This window comes from Cupressus sempervirens, chromosome 9 (genome assembly GCF_028749045.1).
Source record: "Cupressus sempervirens isolate cs-2001-9-10 chromosome 9, ASM2874904v1, whole genome shotgun sequence".
In the NCBI taxonomy this organism is placed as follows: Eukaryota; Viridiplantae; Streptophyta; class Pinopsida; order Cupressales; family Cupressaceae; genus Cupressus; species Cupressus sempervirens.
In genome coordinates, this window is record NC_143126.1 from 720,337,373 (window position 1) to 720,361,333 (window position 23,961).

Here is a 23,961-nt window from a genome sequence, read left to right on the forward strand (position 1 = left end):
TTTAGCCTTACATATTGATTCATTTTGACTGAAAATGAAATCACAAATGCAAATGTAATTCAATTTACATATGAATTGAGTTTTATTCTCCTATGGACTCCTTTTATGCCTTTGATAGGTGCTCCCGCACCAAGGTGCCGTACTACAAGTCAACTCAAGCACCTCTAGATTCATTTAGAAGCCACCAAGGGAAGGGTTTTCGATGAAGCACTGAGATACCAACCTTAAGAGCTTAATAGGCTAGCAAAATTGGAGAACAAGCACATGTACAGGTATAAAAACCCTGCAACCTTAAATATGTCAAATTCCAAGGCATTTGGACTAAACTAGGCACAGACGCTAAAGGACAGCTACATGCATCAAAGTATGATGCAGATTCCTAAAATCCTATGCTGTGATTCACAGGCATAGAGGTTGATCTGCAGGAAATGCGAACAATTCTAAGTCCAAAAACTTGCATGTGCCAATTAGTAGGCAAAGATGCTAATCAATGTAGACACTAATGGATAGCCTCAGAGGCCAGTTCACAAAACTTGTCTAGAATGCTAAGTTAAGGCCCACGACAAGAATGCCAACTAAAACATAAGTGAAGCAAGGATTTCTTTCCTACCTAGGGTCACTTTACAAGGTATACCAAGCTTCCTAAATAAGCTCACGATGGGCATATGCTTAGAAATCCATTTTGGATTCACTTGCATTCCTTTAAATTAACAAGGCAACACTGAGAGGGGTAAGAGGCACCCTCTCAAGCCACTAGATGACTCAAACGACAACTATGTTCATTTTAAGCACCAAATCGTTCTTCTAAAAGGAAACACGATACAACCATAAGCACAATACCAACACTGACACATGCAACTCAATATGAATACAAATTTCCTCCTCAAGGAACATCCATTAATGCCACTCAATGATACATAGCTTTAATATACAATACATTGTTTATTTCATAATATCAAAAAAGAGAACATGAAGTAAAAGATGAGAGGATAGAAGCACTCTTGGAACCAATCCACGCATCCAAGTCCACAGGTCTCAAATGGTGGTTTGCAACACTACTTGACCATGTGGATGTTGAAGGTCCACCCCTTTGTGGTTGTGGATATAGTATCATGACCCAAACAAAGGAGGCTTACACATACGCCATACAAGTCCATTCACAACTAGAAATAAAATATCATAGTGTATTACAACACCAATGTAATATTAATGCGGAAGGATGACACCAAGTCATAAAACTACAAAGGCCATTGCTCAATAATACACAAGCATTCTCTCATACAGAGGAGAATGACAAGCATGCAAGAATTGGTGCCACATGTATGGGGGGAGATATTAGAAAGTAAAGTCCACCAAGATAACTGAGAGGGGGGGAGGGAGGAGTGGGGGGTGGTGAATCAGTTATGCAATTAGAACATCTCCCAATACCTTTAAAATCTGAAACATGTAAATAGTAAATGCAACAACCATAGAAAGATAACCTTGCACAATAACACTAGATATGTCAACTAGGGAAAGCCTTGATTAGAGGGAGAACCCCGGTGGAAATGATGCCCACAAGATGATGTACTAATATAAAAGTTCCTTTTAAAAGGATAGGCCCTGTTTGGAGTCAATGAAATACAATCAATGCATAGAGTCCTTGTTAGGAGCCTTTGAATCCCTGTTAGGAGATTCTAACTCTGTTAGGAGTTGTGCTAACCCTGTTAGGAGTTGGAAGGAGGACAACTGAACTCACTATCCAAATAACCTCAAAACTGTCTTCACTACACAATATTCTGGATAAGCATATCAAAGATCTTTGAACTGACTAAACAACAACTCCTTTGCCAATATAGCTTCTTTGAAGCTCACACTACATCCTCAACATCAATCTCTGCTTTGATCATAGCCAAATTTTCATTCAAGTTCGCATACACAATAACCATCCACACTAGATACTAATCGACAAGGAAATGGCTTTTTCTTTATACCAAGTCCTAATACAAGTATTGACTCGGCCTTGAGAAGCTTTTCCAATTTACAATAATAATATAGGACATCATTAAGATATTACATTACATGTTACATTACAATTACACATTTTCTTGAAAAATATTATCCATAGTCGGCTCACAATAAACATCTTTTGAACAGTCTTCACCAAACCTCAAAGAATGAACATCTATTTTCGCCATCAGGAACATAGCATCTTGAACATGTCTCTGACTATCCTCTAATATCGCTTAACCAAATTTCATCTTTGGTGAAAGATATAATCAATTTACCACTACCCGCTTTTCCAAAAACTCTCTCTAAAAGCTATCTCCAAAAAACATCGCATAACTCTATCATATCTTCATATTTCTTTCTACTCTCATAACTGTAGCATTTGTATACATCACTGAATATTCTCTTGACCGTGCATAACCAAATTCGTTGACCGTTGACTGCGCCAAATGAATCTTCCTCTGCAACTCTGACAATCTTCACAAAATAACACATGTTGACATCAATGAAAAACGCTGTCATGAATGCAACACATAAGTGCTAAATCATGTCTCTAGCAATGCTAACATACTCCCCCATAGGAATATCATCAGCATTCATGCTAACAACAAACTTCTCTGAGTAAGAATCAACACCTACATATGCAGTTATGCAAGAAATAAATCCAAATAGGGTCTCTACTCAAGTATACAAGGCACTCAATGCTAGAGTGCATGGCAGTGTCATCATATGTGCTCATACCATAGTTGCATCAATGTCAGGGATGGGGGGACAAAGGGGCCTCATTTTTTGAATGATGGGGGAATGATGGTATGAAGGGGTGTGTGTGTATATTCTATATACTATACATACGGTACTCAAAATGCTAGTTATGAAAAGATGTATAAGACATAAAGATGTTAAATAGTAAATTACTAAATACTTTAACATTGCATTCAACAATAAACATTAAACATTAAACATTGAAGTTTCAATATTGAATTACTAATTAGAAATTAGAATACTCAATACAACATAATGATAAACTTTTAAATTGTCAAATCAACAAATGGAAGAGTTCTATTGTATTATATAATACTAGAAGTATCTAATAATAAAGATGATTGCAATAGATGGGCCCCATTTACCCCTAGGGTTTGAATAGAACCAAAGAATGCATTAAAAAATGTATTTTTTCAATATCATTGTATATTGTTGTCGTAACATTGGACTGTAGGGCATCCTCAAAATAATCGACAAACGCAATTGCATCCCTCTTAGTGTTTTGAAAATGCAGGAATGTCCCCATGTTTTCAACAACAGGTTGAGATTGCAATGACACTCCTGGGGATGCCAAAACACTGTTCTCACATCTTCAGTGCGTTCTCATTCAAGGAGTGTTGAGGAATTTTAGGTCAGAAGCGTCCCTGAGGTTCATGGGCTCATACATATGCACCATATGAAATTGAGCATTGTCTTATACAAATGAGAATGACAATCAAGCAAGACCTATTGCTACATGGGTGGGCATGTCGCTAAACAAATCCTATCACTCCATGGTGGTACGCATTCCCAAGTCACCCATAGCCTCATGATAGTGCTTCTGGGGTGCTCGAGGAATACCATGATTATGAAATTCAAATTGCTAGATGTGTGGGCATTTCCCCCAGACAAGTCCCATTGCTCCATGGCGAACATGCCACCCGGACAAGTCCTATTGCTCCATGGCAGGCATGCAATACTTTATTATCTTATTATTATTATGTTTTTCCCATTATTTTATTTATGTTATTGCTTACATTTGTCAATTCTCCAATGTATTACCTTGGTGGCCTCTTTCGGCATCGACCCCCATTGAGAGCCACTCCCTAATTCTGACTAGGACTTCACCCTAGGCTCAATGATTCCAAAACATGAAACCAATAACCAAGGTATCAACTTTCAACATAAGTTTAATTATCAATTTGAGCCCAAAACATCAAATAAGCACAATTGCTTAAATGATGAGAATGCCATAAAATGGATCCAGTACGATCCTTGACGAAAATCTCATATATAAACATATTATTTCACATTATGATATCAATTTATGATAAAACATCCAAATTTTATGAAATGTCTAATTTGACCAAAACCAGTCATGGAGCCCATCCTCCATTAATAGACCTCCTAAATATTAAAAAATTCAAACTCGACTAAATGAAAATTTCGGAAGACGCATTGGTTCCATATACAAAGCAACTCATAAATGCAAGAAAATTGACTTTTTGTCCATCCATAAACAAATGGGCAGCATAACCTCAAATACCCTCACATTTTCCCAAGTTTCGATGTAAAACTCCAATAACACATTAATTCCAATTCTACAAGTAGGGAATATTGTTAAATCCACCCCACCATCCATTTGCAACTTTCACAACTCATTATAATTGAGAAACAAAAGAGAAATCACTATTCCTTACCTCAAATTTAAAGAAAATCATAAACTGGAAAAGAAATGCAAACTTATAATGAGAAGATGCAAAATCGGAGAAACTAGTAGTGAATGGCAACACAAATTGTCTGAACAAATACCCACATAAATCTTTCCACAAAATCTCCCAATCCAAGCAATTTATTTTTCCCACGAGGTTTTGAAGAGCAAAGTGAAGTGCAAAATTACCCAGTGTTCAAAATGAACTCAAATTCCCAATCAAAAAGCACTTTTCCAAAGCCAATTAAATAATATAAAAATCCACTTGAACCAAATAAAAATTTAAACTTTCAAAAGCTCCCAAATGATAAAATTATCTAAAATCTGTCAAATCAAATTCTCATAAGGCATATTTGCCAGTAAATATTAAATTGCTAGTAATAATAAAATATCACTGAATTTAGTTAATTCAACAAGGACAAATTATAGACAACCTGTTGTGCACATACACTTGTCATTGGTCTTTCACAATAATGCAAGAGGGTAACTAAACATTACCTGAATGGTATCCGAAGGTATAAACATATGCAATAAAAGATTATTATCCATATTAGGAATGATAACTAGTCTATGCAAAAGAGAATGGCCAATGTGACTATCTTGTGTAACCATTGTTAGGGATATGAGCATGCTCAAAGTGAAGTGGAGTCTATGCTCAGTACTTGTCATCACTAAAACAATTCACACATCAATTGTACCTGCTCATATGTGTATAAATAGTCGGAGTGCATATATTATTAATCGAAGTAATGAAATGTTAACATTGTATGCATTCTCATGTATTTGTATGATACAATATCATCCCTTTAAATTTTAATTATCATTCAAAGCATATTAATAATAATCTCATCTAATTTCCATATTAAATATTATTTCAATGCAACAATGAGCATACAAATATTCCCCGAACGAGGTCAACATCTAAACATGATTAGTGTTTTGTTCCACCACAATGTCTAGAGTCAAAAACTTAGTTTTCCAAGATGAATCACCAAATCTTGAACTCTCTCTTGAATAAGAATGCTCATATGCTAAATAAAATAGATAGATTGTGTGATCAAATGAGACAACCTCAAGGTTCCTTCCTACATGGACTTCACTCAGTTTTATGATGTGATATGTTGGTTATCAGAAAGGCAGTTACACTATTCATTCAATGGATATCAAGTCGACTTCAATTACTTCAGTCACTTCCAACCAACAAACTACAAAGATATGGGTTTAGACTCAAGAATGTAAGACAATGTTAATGACGAGGTGAGCCTATAACCAATGCTTGCTTTTCCGTATCAACCAGTGTTAAGATTATAGCTTTAGTTGGATTGAATTGACACGAAGATAATTCTTTTATGGTTATTGGGAGATCTTCAGTTAGACAAATATATCTACTTATATATATATATTATTGTTAATATATTATCCAAAGATGATTAACCATAGAGATATGTCTCTTCATGAGACATGTCTCCTCTCATAGTTATAAGTCAAATCTGCAATTTGGAATACACCCAATAATAATGGCGTGTTATTACATTTGCAGAAAATGATCCATGTTACTCAACATGGTATCAGAGCAAGGTTCCTTCTATAAAGCCTAACAGCTTGAAGGTAGAACTTCAAATTATAAGAAGAGATGAATCTCATATAAAGGAACAATATCTGTAATTATCACTTGTCACCATCAACATATATTGAAAGATGTGGATTTTGGTTGAATTTTCAGTCTGTGGTTTTATTTTTAAGTGTCAATATGGATCAGATACCCAGTGGAATGATCACAGAGCCTGTAGCGGCTCGAAATGGATACTGCAACATAACCCCTCATGCTGAAGAATGGCTTGAGTTATGCTTAAAGGAAGTAAATTGTTGATTGGAATGTACGCTTAATTTTAATTGTGTATGACCTCTGAATGCCTATGAATACGACCTCCATATATACCAATCTATAAGTATGATACACAAAGAAAATATGTGCTCTTTGATATGTGATGTGCTCTGCATAACTGGCTGTGTATGATGATCCAATGTTGTGTGTTTGCAAAAGATGTTCGTTGTCAAGGAACAAAGGTTACAATGGTAATGGAAATACATATTATATATTTGGTTGGCCCATGGTATGTGGTGTAGTGTTGAGCTCCGTGGAATATCCTCATGGTGGAGGAAACCACCAACATATAGGACCTTCCTGCAGCAACTTGTATCAGGAAGGATGGTAACTTGCATTTGCTCGCAAATAATGAGAGTTAAACAAGATATTAAGCAATGCACACATGTACATTGGCTGTCAGAATCAGTAATTAGAAAATGAAGAACAAATGGTGATTTTTTCAGCAATATTAATTCTTACTATATATTTCAAAAGTAAAATAACACAAAGATGGAAGTGACAGACTCAACCTAGTTGGTGATTGAAGAGGCGGTTTGTGATCAGAAGTTTCATATTAATAGGAAGTTGGCGGATTTTATTAAGTTGAGCAATTTTGATTAAGAGAGAAACAAATAGAAAACCAATAGGAGTCCATAAGACACAAGCAATGATTAGTAATAAACAATTTATGGAAGAGATAACTAGTTATCGGTGATGATTGTCAAGCATCTCACTTTGACTAATCAATGATTAGTAACAATAAAACTAATTGCTGTTGTGCGCAGCATATATGATGAAGAGGCATGATTAGCCAATCTGGCTATTAGCGATTAGGAATTATTATGAAGGATGATTTTAAAGAGACTGAAGATGTGTCCTTTTTTAATGTGACTCCTTATTTTCAATTTGTCAAAGAGGACATTGGATTATTGTGTCAATTTTGCCATACCGTGGGCTTTACAAAGCTCTCTCAAGACAAACCAACGAGATGAGAATTTTGCATGCTTGGGATCTTATATACTATTTTATCTCTTGATATACCAGAGTTATCTGTGGCAGAAGGTTAATGGCATCGAAAGACAAACTTGTCACCAATGAAAAATAAATTCAAGACACTCGGCCAGTGTTTCAATTAACCTGCACAAATACTTAAATGGAACTACAGAAGCAATAGTGGCAGCATCGTTTGGTTATACATCGACAATACACTTCCTGATCAAGCTAACATAATTCAGATGCCCAATGTCCTTAGTAGGGTTGAAAGTTGGAATACGGGAGTGCGTATATGAACTTAATCAAGATTATTCTATCCTGGTCAGCATAGCGAAAGGATATTGAAGAAGCTTTGACCAAACTCAGTGATCAACATAGATTATATTGGAGCCGCCGAAGGAAGGAATAAATGAATAGTAAGAAAGGGCTTGGTGACTATAGGAGTGGTCAAAGCCATATTCGATGAATATGTATGGAGACAAGATGAACTACGTAAACACGTATGTTAATTATCACTGTTAGCAGAATATCAAACAATGATGGGAACATTAAGATGTGTAAAGACAAGGCTTATTGATAAATATGTTGATGCAATAGCTATGTATTTGCATGCGATTTAATTATTCATAATGATTGTGGATGAAGATATAATCATTACTGAGGTCAAGTCAGATCCCTTAATGCAGTAAAGCTGACGATGCTAAGTCTGACAAGCAAGGTCATGCAAACACAAAAGGAACGTCTCAAAAGGCCATGTTTTTTTGAGCCTATCAGAGGAAACACGGAATTTTATTGAGAGTAAAATATACTTTAGAAAGGGAAATGGATAGTACTTCTTGTGATAAGAAAAAGGTCCCTCACAATGCTGATTTGCTTCAGAATAATCAGGAATTTATTGAGATGATCACAAACTATCATATTATCATGGTAATAGTGGAAGTTCTCTATGACCTTCAATATATTGAGGTTGTAATCCTGGTATTTCTATTGGACCATCACCCACTGTTGCTCAAACTAATGAGAGTAGTTCTGATGGCTACCCCTCAACATTTGGTTACAGTAATATAAATTGGGTAGGATCATCATTTTATGAATCAACATAAATTAATTATGAAGGAAATCAGCTGAAAAATAAATGTGGGAGGTGCCCTAAATCTAACATCTTAACTCTTGATAGTGACTCAAAACTCAAAACTATAAGAATGAGTGGGAATTTTACATTGTGGGGGAATAATAGTCAATGTTCAACTCCCACTTGAATCTTCTTTAGAGGGAGATGTTACATTACCAAATAATCTAAGACGGAATATCACTAATTTGATGTCTATGGAATCTCAAGAGCAGATAAGTATTCTTATTCTTAAGTATTACATTTTTCTACTCATTATAGTCTCTCTTATTTGTAATTTTATACATACTATAAAAGTTATTCGAAGATTTTCTTGCTGGAAAAGAAGGTTGGTCCTTTACCAAATATTGTGTAGACTCAATCTTATGGCAGCAGCTCTAAAGAAGTTGTGATATAGAATTCATTAGTCTTCTAGAAGTGAATAATCTTGATGATTGAGATTATGAGTATCCTTCTATTAAGAGGGAGTTTGACACTTCTTCAAAGGAAATGTAGGAGTTCAAAAGATTGATATTCAGAGGGAGCCTAAAAATACATGTGCGTGACTGTATGATTTTGATGGGCCTACCTTTGTGTACATCATGAGAAAATAACGACTTATCACTAGAAAGTTGGAAGATTTATATTAGATTCAGAGGGAATTCGATAGGCATCCTTGGGCGAAGAGAGCTTTTAATGGAGTAACTAGAGGACCTGACTTCCCAGGATCATTGTTAAGAGGGAGAATTTTGAGGTGCGATCCCTTGTTAATGATATTTTCTCTATAAGGGAGGAGTTCGAAGTGAAATTCTTTGTAATGTACTCTACCCTGTGAGAGAGAAGTCTGAGCTGAAAACCCTTGTTCCACCCTCTAGGAGCAGCTATGGTGGGTCCACCCTTTGACTTGGTTCATGGTGGAAATCATGTGAGTTACTACTTGATGTTGTGATTTATGTCATGAAAGGTGATGATCTTTCATTTGATATATGTGTCAGGTCGTTATTGTAAGGTGACAATCTTAGCAATAGCTTGACCATGTTATCATGATAGACTTCATTAAGTTGTTGTCTTGGAATGTACCAGTAATCATGTTTACAAAATGTATCATGATCGACTACATTAAATTGTTGTCTCGGAATGAGCTGGAAATCATGATATTGTGGTTGCTATGTTGTATTCTTGATCCATTGTCATGATAGACTACATTAAATTGTTGTCCCGGACTGTGCCAGAAGTCATGACAATAAGTAAATCATGATAGTCCTGAATTGAGCTGGAAATCATCAGATCAAGACTTTGATCAAATATGTTCATGTCCCGGAATGTGCCGAAAATAAGATAGTATATGTTCTCTAAGTGATATAATTGTGTATAAGCGTTTTTTTGATGCAAACTCGAATATGAGATTATTGAGATTAAGAAATTGATCATATCCTCCCTCACTAAGAGGGACTGTTAAAGTAATAGCTTCGGTTGGATCTGATATCAGTATATGGAATATACATATATGTATGTATATGTATATACATGCATATGTAAATACATATACATACATATATGTATATGTTTGACTTACTTCAGATATTGATATCTCATGCTATTCGATACTTTATGATCATGCCCTAATCAGGCTGTATATATTAATATATATACTATAATAGTTCATCTCATGCATCAAGCATCGATTCATGACATTAATAATACTGTATTTGTTGTTCTTGTTCTGCTATCTGATAGACTACATTCAGTTGGAGTGCCGGAGATCAGGTAACACACATCTTTCTAAGATATAACATATTCTTTTAGTAGGCATCAAGGATTTGATGCCAGTGCACATACCAAAAGAATATAAGTATGATGAATATCATATGATTGATAATTCTTGTTGAATCATGCTTTGGATTATAGTGAAAGATAACATCTAAGTTGATGGATATATGAGTTGATATGCCATTCTCGAAATATCATATTGAGATGATATCTCTCCATATGCTTGAAGAGTGTAATGTGTTCTATAACAATCTTCCCTAGCTAAGAGGGAGAGTTAAGATTGTAGCTTCAGTCAGATTGAATTGACTTGGAGATAATTCTTTTATGGTTACTGGGAAATCATCAGTTAGACAAATATATCTACTTATATCTATCTATCTATCTATCTATCTATATAGATATGGTTATATATATATTATTGTTAATATATTATCTAATGATGATTAACCATAGAGACATGTCTCCTCTCATATTTATAAGTCAATTCCGCAATTTGGAACACACCCAATAATAATGGCAGTATTATTACATTTGCAGAAAACGATCCATGTTACTCAACAACCAAGTGTAGGAGGGTGCTAGCTTCTACAGATGCGAGAATGATTTTCACATTGTCAATATTTGTCCAAATACCCTATGAAGGTGCAATCTAAATGAACATCTCCAATAGAAGTTAAACACTTGCAATTTAGGCCCAGGTCTAAAAATTGTTACTTACATCAAGTACCAAAAGGTATGGACACTAGCTCTACCATTAATTACCATTCAACAATATCTTTTGTTCATCTACTTCTACTTCCTCTTAACATGAAACAAAATCTAATCTAATTTGAAGAATTGAAGAAGCCATGCAATACTCTAAAGTAACATTAAGTAATCTACCATGGAGACCAACAATGAATCATCAATTACATTGATAGCATTATGACAACAATTTAATCAAGTTGTCTCCTACTCTACTTCTACTCTTAATCTGATTGCGTCTCTAATAAATCTAAAATCTAACACCCTTACAAATGAGAAGGCCTTGGCGTTTTATAGTTGTTCAATTACAATGAAGGTCCAAGATCAATTCAAGATCAAGGGCCAATAGTTACCCATTACAAACCTTAATTAGGGTTTCCGCTCTATCAACCAATTACATGAAGGCACCACCTTGTGGGCCAATGAGAAATTTACAATGTTTTTGAGAGCCAATGAGAAAATTATACTCTTCGCATAATATGATTAAATGTGCTTTGACATGTGCAACTGGAAACTTTTGATTGGTAGAAGACAAGAAGGTGCCACCTCAACATCCTTATCTTGTAGACTTGATCAATTCCTTGATGATGAGAAAATATCTACTCAGCATTATCAAGCCTTCACTTGTGATTAAATGTGCTTTGACATGTGCAACTGGAAACTTCTGATTGGTAGAAGACAAGAAGGTGCCACCTCAACATCCTTATCTTGTAGACTTGATCAATTCCTTGATGAGAAAATATCTACTCAGCATTATCAAGCCTTCACTTGTGATGGCATATTCCCAAATTGCTTCGTCTTCTCAAATTTTCTCCATTTCTGTCCTTGGAAACTTTCTTATTGGCATGATTCGAACTTGATTGTACTTGCAAACTTTATCAAATCTTGAACTTCTTGAAGTGGTGAAGTCCTTCATGCAGCTTGGATCCTTCAAAATGAACTCGAATTTCCTCCTAATTTCTGGAGGAAATTCAAGTTGATGAAAATTTTGTCTAATTTTTCTTTCTCCTTGTTCTTTACTTTCTTGATCTTGTCTTGAATTTACACTTTGATTATCTGATTTTGAATTTTCTTCTCATTTGAAGTCCTCAAGTTTGAGATTTGCCTCCATCTTCTTGCTTGAACTTTTGAGCTTAACCTACCCTCATTTCCTTGCACTCCTAGCTTCTCCTTTTTTGTGTTGCAAGCAAAAGAGAAAATGCATTAAATTCATGAAATTGATTAGTGTAAACTAAACGAAGGAAAATCTTAAAGCTTGTATGATATTAAAATGCATTAAGATTCAGCCTTTTTCTCTCTATCAAAGCAATTTGATCAAGAATTCAACTTTCCTAAGGTCTGATTTTCTTGTTGCAACCAGATTTCTCCTTTCAGCACACTTCACATTCTGATCTTTCCTGATTTCCTAGCCTAGTTTGCTTTTTTCTAGCACTTTACTCTTCTGATTTTGAAGAAAACCATGGTGTTCTCACCTCCATGTCTTTCTCTACGTCTTGAAATTTCTGTTAAAGATGAAATCGCTGCCAATAAGGAAATGGCTGCCTTGAGAGAGAAGGATAGATGCTCTTCACAAGAGTTAATGCTTTTTTAGGAGAAGATTGCTGTCTTAAGCAGAGCTGAAGTTGATTGGAATGATATGAAACGAATTGCCATTTTCTCCTTTATATAGACAACTCAAAACTTGAAAGGGTATGTCTACATTAGGCTGACTTGGTCTTTTTTAGGTCAATCAAAACTTTTAAATCAATCCTTACTTTTCATCATGTTGGCTGACTTTTGATCATTGAGGTAATTATATCCAATGTTGTTCTTTGTAGGTACATAAATCGCCCATTTTGCTTCAGCTCTTTGCTAGATTGAATTGATTGATTTTTCTCCTTGTTTGGGATTGATTTCTCATTGATTGGAATTGTTAGTTTTTTACATTGAAAACTTGAGATCAAAATCTCGAATTCTGGGTGCTTGCTGCTGAATTTTTAAGGCAGAGATTTTTAGTTTTTAGGATAAGTCTTGGGTGGAATTCCTAGGATTAGAGGAAGTCTTCCAAGACATACCTTGGATTCACATTGTCTCTTGCATTTGAACTCCATTGGTGATTGGAAGAGGGGAGAAAAATAATTTCGTCATCTTTTGGAATTGCTCAACTTTGGCGATTTGACTCTTCATTTCCAGCCATTGCAGAGATTTAGGGAGTTAAGGAATGAAATTCCTTTCCCATGAAAAACTCCACTGTTATATGCCAAAATGGAAGTGGTGTTATGCCAGATATGGAAGTGATGCTATGCCAGATATGCAAGTATTCTTAACATCGTGACTATGTATAAATAGAAGAACAACATAAATAATAATGTCCTAGAAAACACGTGACAATAACAGAATATTACTTTATTTATTATACCAAAGTATTACATTACCACCCATACCAACATATCTTACATTATTCTAAACAATCCCTACATATAGCACTCTAGTTGATTAAGAATACCAACTATCGTAACTCTTCGGTTCATCTTTTTTCATAACAAGTCCACTATTATTCACTTATTACTTCTTAGTAGCCTACATTATCCCCCTGCTGGTTTTGGAGGATCCGTGCAAACGTAATAGCACTGCCATATTTTTTTGGTATGTGTTTTCCAAATGGCAGTGACCTTTTGTATTTGTATGTCTATTCATTAATATAATTAATATAATGATAATCTTAATTATACATATGTATATATATATGTATATCTCTCTCTCTCTTTGTATATATATATATATATATGACTTATTATATTAATTATTCTCACAGGTTTATCCTACTAAAGATACCAAACATCAACACTCCCTCTTAATTAGGGAGGATAAACACAAGAAAGATATTACACCATTGGTAATATTAGGAATGACAAATTTTAAGGATATCTTTGATCAGAAGATATCGACCATTTTGATATCACATTTGATATCAAGAGTTTTGGTGTTCCAGAATATCAACACATGATATTCACCAAATACTCTAAGTAACATTAGATATCGCATTTGATATCATGAGTATCGGTCTTCCAGAATATCAACACATGATATTCACCAAGTACTCAAATATGGTTTGATATCACATCTGATATCATGAGTATTGGTCTCCCAGAATACATGATATTCACCAAGTACTCAATAAGGTTTGATATCACATTTGATATCATGAATATTGGTCTCCCAAAATACATGATATGCACCAAGTATTCTTTGAGTAATGGCCTTCCAGAATGTTGAGATGCAAGATATTCATCAAGTACTATGAGCAATGGTCTTTCAGAACATCAAGTCATGTGATATTCACCAAGCACACTGTGTAATGGCCCTCTAGAACATCAATTTGTGTAACATTCACCATGTACTCAAAAAATGTTTATGGTATGTGCACACACATTCTCATAATGCTTTATATATAAACGTCCAACATGAAAAGTATAATCTATCATGATATGCATAGATATCGTAAGATATCCATCATAATAGAAAAATTAAGTTATTGTAAGATCATCACCTTTCAACAACTTCTACAACTACAAGTGACATCATTTTGAATTCGTCACTTCCTCATGATGTACATAGGGGGTAGGCCCATTAAAATCACAGTCACAAGGTATATTCATGAATCAAGGTCCTCTTGATTGCTACAATTTATTGATACTGGAGAATCCATCTCAACTTTGTTCACTCCCTTTGAATCAATATGATCGATATCACCGAAGGTTGACTGAATCATATCTGCTATCTTCTCCCTCTCTTTCAAGGTTGCCTGAAATGTCAATCTCCCTCTTTTTCCTACAAGAACATTCCCAGAGGTAAAGATCAAGGCAAATAGCTCTTATAGCAAAAATCACCTTTAATAGTTATGCATGAATATTTATATCTCTATATATATATGAACATAAATTCATAGAAAAATGAAATAAATTCATAAACCTACCTCTTATGTCCTTCCATGCGAACTTTACCTCTCTTCCTTTCAAAATGTAAATTGCATATATTCTCTTCTTTTAATGTAAGGGATCTTCTTACTATTCTTTTAACCCTTTCACCTTTTATTCTTTGTTGGCTACAAAAGACTAGTCTTGCACTCAAATAATCTATGTGCTTCTATTGAACAAGGGAAGAATACTTTATCGATCATGAAGAGTTGATTACACCCGTTTCAATGAATATTATGATTCTTTTCTGATGTTCCAAGTTACTAGTGGGTCACCTTCCCATGTGGCTTGAATCATTTATTATGACTTTTGCAAACCTTAAGAATTTTGTTGCTCCTTGCATATGTTTGCCTTTTAATATCTATATTTCAGTTATTATAGCTTGTCATCACCTTCAAATTTACATTCGACCATGTCCATTTGAGCTATCATGCTTGGTCCACACTATTTTTGATAGGTTTTGACCACCGTGACTTTCCTTTATTTCCCAAGACTCTGTGCTGGCCCACCTTATTCATTCTCTCTTGTCAGTTTTGACCTCTTCAAATTTATTTTCACTTTCATTGTGATCATCCCAATGAGGGTTGCCTTCTCCTTCGTCTTCCATATTCTGAAGAGTGGTGTGCACCTGGGCAGGGTTGAAGAGGAGGAGTGACAATGTTTTATATCTACACAGATCTGAAATGGGGTCGAGAATTATGCTATTGGATTGAATGCCTGACATCTTTCACCCTCATGTAAAGGTGGCAATTTTTATTTTCTTGCAGTCAATAGCACTGGAAGAGGAGATATATCGAGCGTTTGAATTTCTGATACTGAGATAGTTGTTGTCCAAACAATTCCAGTGCCATGTATGCGTGCTCCACGATACAAGTCTTTTCGAATTCTCACTAGTCAGTCTTCTCAATAATTACCCTCAGATTTGGATGATGAGATATGCATTAATCTTCCAACATGCCATTGCTTATTCCTGTCTTGGTGATGGTCATTCCTCCTCCATACTATATCCTGACTGGAATTTGTATGCATGTCTTGCAGGATATTTTCCTGTAATCTATTTATCCCTATTCTCTAGGTGTTCTCATGATGTTGGGTTCGGTAGTCCTCACATGCGGAGGTGATACGCTTCTCTTGACAGAGTCTTATTTCATCGACCATTACTTTTTATCACAAAAACTTTTGGAGCTTTCACAGTTTTGTCATATAATGTACTGTCAATTTTATATGCAACCAGTGACATGAATAACTATTTCCCTCCCTGGGTTCTTTGTGGCCATATCAATATCAGAATTTATTTGCATAAAATTTTGGACTATCCTCCTGATATTCATTGTTTTCAGAGGTACGTAGCGATCTCTTTGAAGAGTTCTTTGCACCACTGACTTTCGTGATATATATCTATTGTTTCATGACCGTTATTGCAAATTCAAAATGAGCAGTAGTCTGATAGGAACAACAATCCATAAACTGTCGATAGTATCCCACATGAACCAAAAAAGACTTGACCCCTTTTACATCCTCTGGGTCCTCCATTGCAATAATTACTTTGATTTTGTCTAGGTCGGTCTTCAACCCCTCCTTACAGACAGTGTGACCAAGCAGTTTACCCTGAGGTACCATGAAACTGACATTTCTTCAGGATTAGTGCAAGGCGTGCCCTCCGGCATTGCTCCATGCACTCTCGTAAGGCTGTGAGGTGTGTTTCCTTCCTGCTGAATATTTACCAAACATCCAAAAATGCCTTAAATTTCCAATAGACATTCTGTCAAAAATGTGGAGAATAATTCTCTGGAAGGTGTCTGGAGCATTGCATAAGCTGAATGGCATCTGGTTATAGTGTTGTTGAATTCTTACAAACTTCAAAGACATTCAAACATCTCATTAGCTGAATTCAACTTGGATACAGTAGGTATCGGATGATCCTTAGTAGAATCAATTAGAATCTTCCTTGCCATGATATTGTTCTTTCTCCATTGTGCTTTCTCAGTATCATCAGAAGGTTCAGCTACATCAGACTTCACGTAGTTAAGAAGATCATTCTTTTCAAACACAATTAGGACGCTGAATTTTCATGAGGTGAAATTAGATTCTTCATCCAACCCTTCTTTGACTTTCAGTCCATTCACCATTGTCGGAAGCTGAAACAAGCAAATTGAAAGTAGAGAAATGAGTAATTCAAAACTTAAAAATTCTGGTTCTAGATCATTTCCTTAGACCCGTTCAAATACTATGTTGAATTTTTCAAACCATAATACAATAAAGCAATATACAAATTAACACAAAAACAAACTTGGGAAAACTCTCCACTTGAGGTTGAAAACCCCAGCCCCACTAAAATATAGATCCTTTATTGTATTCACAACACAATTACAATATTGTCATGCTTATGATTGATAACTCTTATCAGTCAGTCAATAAGCCTTTTTTAGTTTGATCACTTTAGCTGTTTAAATATAAAATATCAAAAGCTGTAAGTATCCCACAAATACCTTTAACAACAAGAGTCTTTTCACATTCACTGATGATACACAATCATATACAGAAGAATTCTTTTTGCACATATTATGCACACTACAGAAATATATCACCATAATTCTGGACACAAGCAACACCAGGAAGAATTCACAGTCTGCCATCTTTTCCAATTCTGAAGCATTAAACCAATATATTGTAGAACTCACGTGCAGGCTCATAAAATAGTCAGAAAAATCACCCACGATAATCTCTGTGTCTTCAACAGATGCATATTCAGAATTAAATAGTCTATTTGATGGAATGCAGAATGATATCAGTTACTAAGCAAAGAGCCATCTACCATCCAGATGCCAGTTGTGACACGACACTTAATAACCACCCTCTACACTAGACTTCGAGCCACCAAAATAATCCACATCATGGTATAAAGAAAAACGTCTGAAGCCATGTCATCCAATGATGGAGCTAAGGAAGGGAATACATAAAATGTTGACAATAAATGAATACTGCTGTCAAAGAACCAACGATCATACACAGCCCAATAATATTAGCATACTGTTACCATAAAGCTGGGTGGTGATAAAATATGAAATCCACTACTTCATTTATAGAATACATAGCACCTGGAATAAAGAATGCTGCAGCTCCCGAAGATACATAGCAGAGAACCAAAAAATATAGATAAACATCCATACAAGTGACTGAACGAAGGAGTGAAGACCACAGTCCAGCATAGAAAACATACTTTGAGAAAACTGATTGCAGGTATGGGATGATTTCTCGTGCAGCTACCAGAACATTAACAACCATATCATCCTCACAATCATTGTTCTACCAGTCTGCTGTGCTACTCTGATAAAAACATCTTTCCACCAATGATCTTATCACTCTTGGGGCAGGGGTATTTGAAATTTTCTTGGTCCACCTCCATGTAATCATTGTGTAGAATCATATGGGGTTTTAAAATAAATTGCAACTCTCTTCAAAAAAACTGATCTTCACAACATAACAACTAACACTTTACAGCGTTGCATGGACCAAAAATCCTAACATGCTGCAAATCATAATTACAAAAGGCAATTATGTTCATACCTAAGATTTGGATCAGTGTTGCCTGAACATTACTGTCCTATGGTTGAGTCAATGAGTAGTCTTCTTGTATGACATCTCGAGACTGATTTCTGCTCTTCTATGACCACATTCTTCTCATCTTCTTGTGTTTCTGTATTTGTCACTAGCTTAGGTTCCACCTATGCTTCTTTTTGCCATTTGTCCTCCTCTTGACTAGTGGATTGAGTCATGGTCTTTTGCAGTGGAGCACAATAGTCTTCTTTTGTTCCCATCAAATTCACAAGAAGTGGAAAATATATTTTCTCCTGCATATCTTCTATCTGTACAATAAGATCACTGTATATCTCATAACAAGAAATCACATGATCTATTATGTCAAAATCTTTATCACTCCTGATTTGCCATTTCCTTTGTGAAATCTTTCTTGGCAGTTCATATTTTGGAAAGGAGAGAGTTGGCTTCAAGTTTTCCAACTGATGCATATATTTATCATACATTTCAGCAGTTTCTACAACCCAAAATTTATAGTAAATTACCATTGTAATCTCTTCTCCACCCTCGCCATAAAGATCCAGTCCAAGATATCCCTTAAGGGATGATTCTAGCTCTGATACCACTGAAATGTTCCACTAGTTTTATGCAATCCTTAACCCCAATAAATCAGAGAGAACAAAAGAATGCTTCACAGATCTGGAAAGTCAGAAACAAAATGATTTGCAGATTTGAACCTTTATGTAAATGTTTGATTATAAACACTTGACCCAACTACTAACAACTTGTTTGCAGGAAAGTAGGCTAACATAATACAGATAAAATATTTGCCTTCACCTGAAGGAAAATCAATGAGAACATAACCCTGCTATTATAGAGGTCTGATACATAGAACTTTTACAGTATACTGCCCAGAGTCCACTCAAAGATTGCCCTTCCAGATATGGCTACCTAGTTCAGTTTGGTGGCTGAAGAATATGGGTGATAGGCATCTTGGAAGTGGGGCTGATTAGTTATGTGATCCCTGTGTAGCTGGTGATTCATTGATTATTGGGGAATGTAGGTGCTGTTAGCAGATACGTTTCATTGTAGGGAATAGTTGCAATCTCTTGGTCATGAATCTTAATACAAGGATTAGAAGTACATTATAAAACACAATATAATTAATAGTAATGCTAATGCGTAGCACCTTGTTATTTTTTCTTACATTGGACCATTATAAATCCTTTTGAATATACCACCATAACCATACTGCTCATCACATATTGGTGCTAGAGTACATACCATATCTATTTGATTAATTTTATGCAAGGAACTGCATGCATAAAAGAAAAGATATAATATTTGTACATCCAACAGCCATCAATGCTTACTACCATAGACATGAGACTTGTCAATTGCTATTCAACTGGCTATTAAATATACATTTTATGCTTTCTGTCTTTATACCTTTTATATAAAGTACACCCCTGCTACAATTTTGTGGGGTTCTTAGAAGTGTTTCTTCAACCTATGTTTTAATACTCATTGCACTGTAATACAACTCAGCACTTCCTATACTGATGTTCCTGTAAACTTTTGCATGGATTTGGGTTAAGCGCAAGTGCAAAATTACTTATAGTTACTGTTTTCTTAGTGATTGACTAAATGTGGTATGTGAGTGCTGTTTTAGCTAGTTTTTCCAGACCGCGTTTACCAAGTTAAGTTCTCTTATTATATTGTGTGTCTATTTTTCTTTTTTCTCCGTTACCATTGCTTCTGTGACACAGGTTTATTGGTTTTATTTCTCTTCAATTAGTGCTAAAACTAGGATTTGACTCATTCTTTGAACTCTAATGTTGATTGAAACAAAAGCAGTGAAGCCTATTAGTGTACATCAACATTTTGAAGAGCAAAAATAATAAAAGTACAAAAATTAATGTCCTAGATATTTTCACTTTTTATATTGAATCTTCCTATTAAATACCTTGATTAGTAAGTATTGCTAAATGAAATCCCAACATGTGAATATGCGAGGTTATTAGTACATAACATCTAACAATTGGTAAACAATCTCACAATCTTGTGCAAATATGAACAATTCTAAACAAGAGTCCTGGGCAAGACTTCTATCTAAAGGCCCAACTTAAAAACAAATTCTTAACTTTTTTTTAAATCAACAGTTGTCATTGCATCTTACATTTTTGTACTTAAAAAATTTCTAATTAATTTAGAAGATTGAGTCATGTTACCCACATGATGAACTAGATATAACTCAAAAAGTATTTGTGGTGAACTTCATCTAACTACAGAAGTCTAAATGATAAAATCCTTGTAATTATATGGTCAAAAGGGGCTGGAGATATGACGATATGTTGCTTCTCTTGTGTATTTTTTTAATGATTGATTTCCCTTAGTGGCTGTACAATATATTGAATTTGAAACTGACAAATACCAATTTTGGAAAAATGATGTATCTTTGTACCAAGCTATTGGATTTTTTTTTCTATTTGTCTTTTTGAAAAGCTTTTGACCAATGCTGCAACCTTCCTTTAATGCTTAGTTATAGGTTCCCAACTGATTCATTGAAAAGCGTCTGGTAACCCATTTGACCACTAATCATTTCACAGTTTCCAGCAACTGATAGCAGTGCTTTGGTAAATCACTTGTCGAATATAAGTCAGTATTGTTGGAAATCCAAGGAGATAATTTTTTGAAGTTGAAAAATGAAATGTAAAATAGTAAATCCACTATCAGAGACTAATGAAATTATTTCCAGTTTTTTGTAAGCACCAAACTTATAAGTAATGTGGATTTGTGGCTGATAAGTACTGTAAATGTTGGGGTCAGAGAAGTGCCAGTGCTGTGAATAAAAAAAGCTAGGTTTGATAATGTGCTTGATAGTTCAAATATTGTACCTTCTAGCCTATGTTTTGTTTTGTTAAAATCTATATTTTTGATGTTTATAGAGAATAATTGTTTTCTTCATCCTTGTCATATGGAATCTCATCATGATATCTGGATAAACAAAGTAGCACACTCTGCAGAATTTGGAGATGAGACCTCTTCTCTACTTACATGTTTTTAGATCACAGGTAATGCTGACAATAAGTTTGTGATGGTAACATATCTTATCATTCTTTGTTGTCAATTGTAAGTGCCACATATGCTATCAGCGAATGAGAATGGGCTTGTATGTTTGGCCATGGGCATCATAATTTAATTGCACAGGGGTCCTGTATCAGGCCCACGGGTAGTAGTAGTTCAGCCAGAAGTAACAGCATTTGTGTTATATGGCCAAAGATGGATCATGATGGATTGAGTGATGGTCTCCCTAAGAGTTGTTTTAAAAGATGTAGTAGCTCATGTCTGTTATATTCCATTCGCTTTCTATATCTAGGTCTAATTTGGTCACAAAGTTGAGTAATTCAAAGAAATTCAGAATGAATTGACTATATAACCTAAATATTGCGTATCTTCACTATGTTTTTCTGCTTTCATGCATGTTTGTCTTAAATGCATTCGATAAGCTGCCACAGTATCAAAACAGTCTTATAAATGGAGCTTATTATTAGCTTCTTCCAGATTCACAACTATTTGTAATATAGATAACTGGTAATAATTATAAGGACATTTTTTTACCCTGTTTCTAGTGGGGTAACTGTGCAATTCTGTTCAACTTGTTTTTGGGTCATGAAATGGAGTTAAACAAATTTCATATGCTTAAGCATTGCAATTGATTTTGCTAGGAAATGTACCTTTGTTTTGGAATGTTTAAGTTTTGCATCCTGATCCCTGAGAAGAATAATGCATTCATACTGACTTATTTTGTCTTGTCAGATTGCCTGATCCTAGACACAATTAACAGAGTTTATTGTCAGTCTCTGAAAATTTGAAATGTTATTGAACCATAGTGGTTCCTTACAGTTGAGATATAATGTCATTGATAGAACTTGGCTTCATTAATGGGAACTGCCTCACAAACAAAGAAATTCAGTTAGACATTTAGAATCAACAAGATGTAAAACATTTATATTCTCATTAACAAGTAAATTGAGAGGATGGAATAAAGTCCTAAGTTTGACAGAAGTTAGAACCGTTATTAAAAGGCTTTGAACCTCTGCTGTCAATGCTTGTTGAAAAGAGAAGTTTCAGGAGTGAGAACTGCCTGAAAGTACTTTCTAAAAAAGCATCATCATTAATAGAAGTGTGTTTATAGTTGCGTGTGTTTGAATAATGCTCTCCAATCTACGAAGATCAAAATGTGTTTCAAGATTAAACCCACATTTCACATGGGTATACATGTGCACCTAGTATGGATGATGAAGGTAGTCATATTCTAGCCTTGTAAATTAAATCATGCTCATTGATATGGGAACTTGACTTTCTTTATGTAACCAGTAATCATATATATTGTGATGAGTACTAGTGCCATATTCTAGCCTCGTAAATTAAATCATGCTCATTGATTTGGGAAATTGACTTGCTCTGGTTCAACCTGTAATTATGTATATTGTGAGGAGTAGTGGCTTCAGTTTTTATTGCACTCTAAGTAATTATCTGAGAGCTACTTGTTGCAGTTGCTGAAAGCCAATGTTCTAGAGAGCTTTGCATCAAATTATTTCCAGAAGTGTCTAGGTTTGTATGCACCCTTGAAATTGATCAGCAAGTCAATCCTGAACGAGATGGTTTGAGAAGGGTCCAAGAATGGAAGAATCCAGAGAGGGAGCACAGGGTCTACACACAATTAGCACGAGATCTTATGGAACCTGCAACTGAAAATAATTGTATTCAGCACCCTATCAGTGCATCCAGTACGGACATCTTTCCAGATGAGAGCATTATGTATACTTTACATCCATCAGATACAGAGGACGACGGACCATCCTATTGGTCAAGTCAAGGGGAGAGTAACTCCGATGTTCCTGAAACATTGACTTACAGGTTGAGCTCTAGATTATGTGTAGTCCATGAAGTCAAAATACACCCATTTCTAGGTATGCATAGACCAAATCATGTTCTATATGTTAATCTTGAGCCACAGTTTGATTTACAAGCGTCAGAGCTGCTAATACATTTTTGTGATATGCCCAATCAGCCTTCTTTCAGATGGGGTTACCTATATATTCAGCAAAGGCAGTTCGTGTACGGTTGGGGCGTACTATATCACCAACAGTGCTTAATTCTGGAATGCTTGATGGGATGATATCAGGTGATAGGTCTACAAGTGAGGACTATGTTTGGACGTATATATCACCTGAGTTCCCAATGCTGCAGGTAATACATGACTATCTGGATCAAAAATGAATAACGTGGCTTCCTAAATAAGTTTTTTGTTGATGCTTATAGATTTGGATTATTATATCTTGTTTTCCTTTGTTATTTGTTTCTTTTTGGCAAGTTTCAAAGAACTTATCTTGTTTAAGCATCTTGTGATTTATTATTTAATGAGCACACACTTAACCTTGAGGGCGGGGGCAGGGGGGGTTATTGAATAAGCATAAGACAAACTTTTACTTTATCTAAAACACAATAACCATAGCAATATAAAAAATACAAGATCTAA

The 23,961-nt window shown here is 35.1% G+C and overlaps 1 protein-coding gene across 5 annotated transcripts in view; it reads left to right on the forward strand.

Annotated features, from left to right (window-relative positions):
* The window catches only part of LOC149540746 (F-box protein At4g00755-like), a 76,241-nt gene that overhangs the window by 3,452 nt on the left and 48,828 nt on the right, over positions 1-23,961 (forward strand). For all 5 annotated transcript variants that reach the window (XM_089801830.1, XM_089801833.1, XM_089801832.1 and 2 more), the window contains exons 3-4: positions 22,976-23,392; positions 23,494-23,672. In XM_089801830.1, the coding sequence (XP_089657956.1) occupies positions 22,976-23,392; positions 23,494-23,672 (596 nt within the window). The remainder of the gene's footprint in view (positions 1-22,975; positions 23,393-23,493; positions 23,673-23,961) is intronic.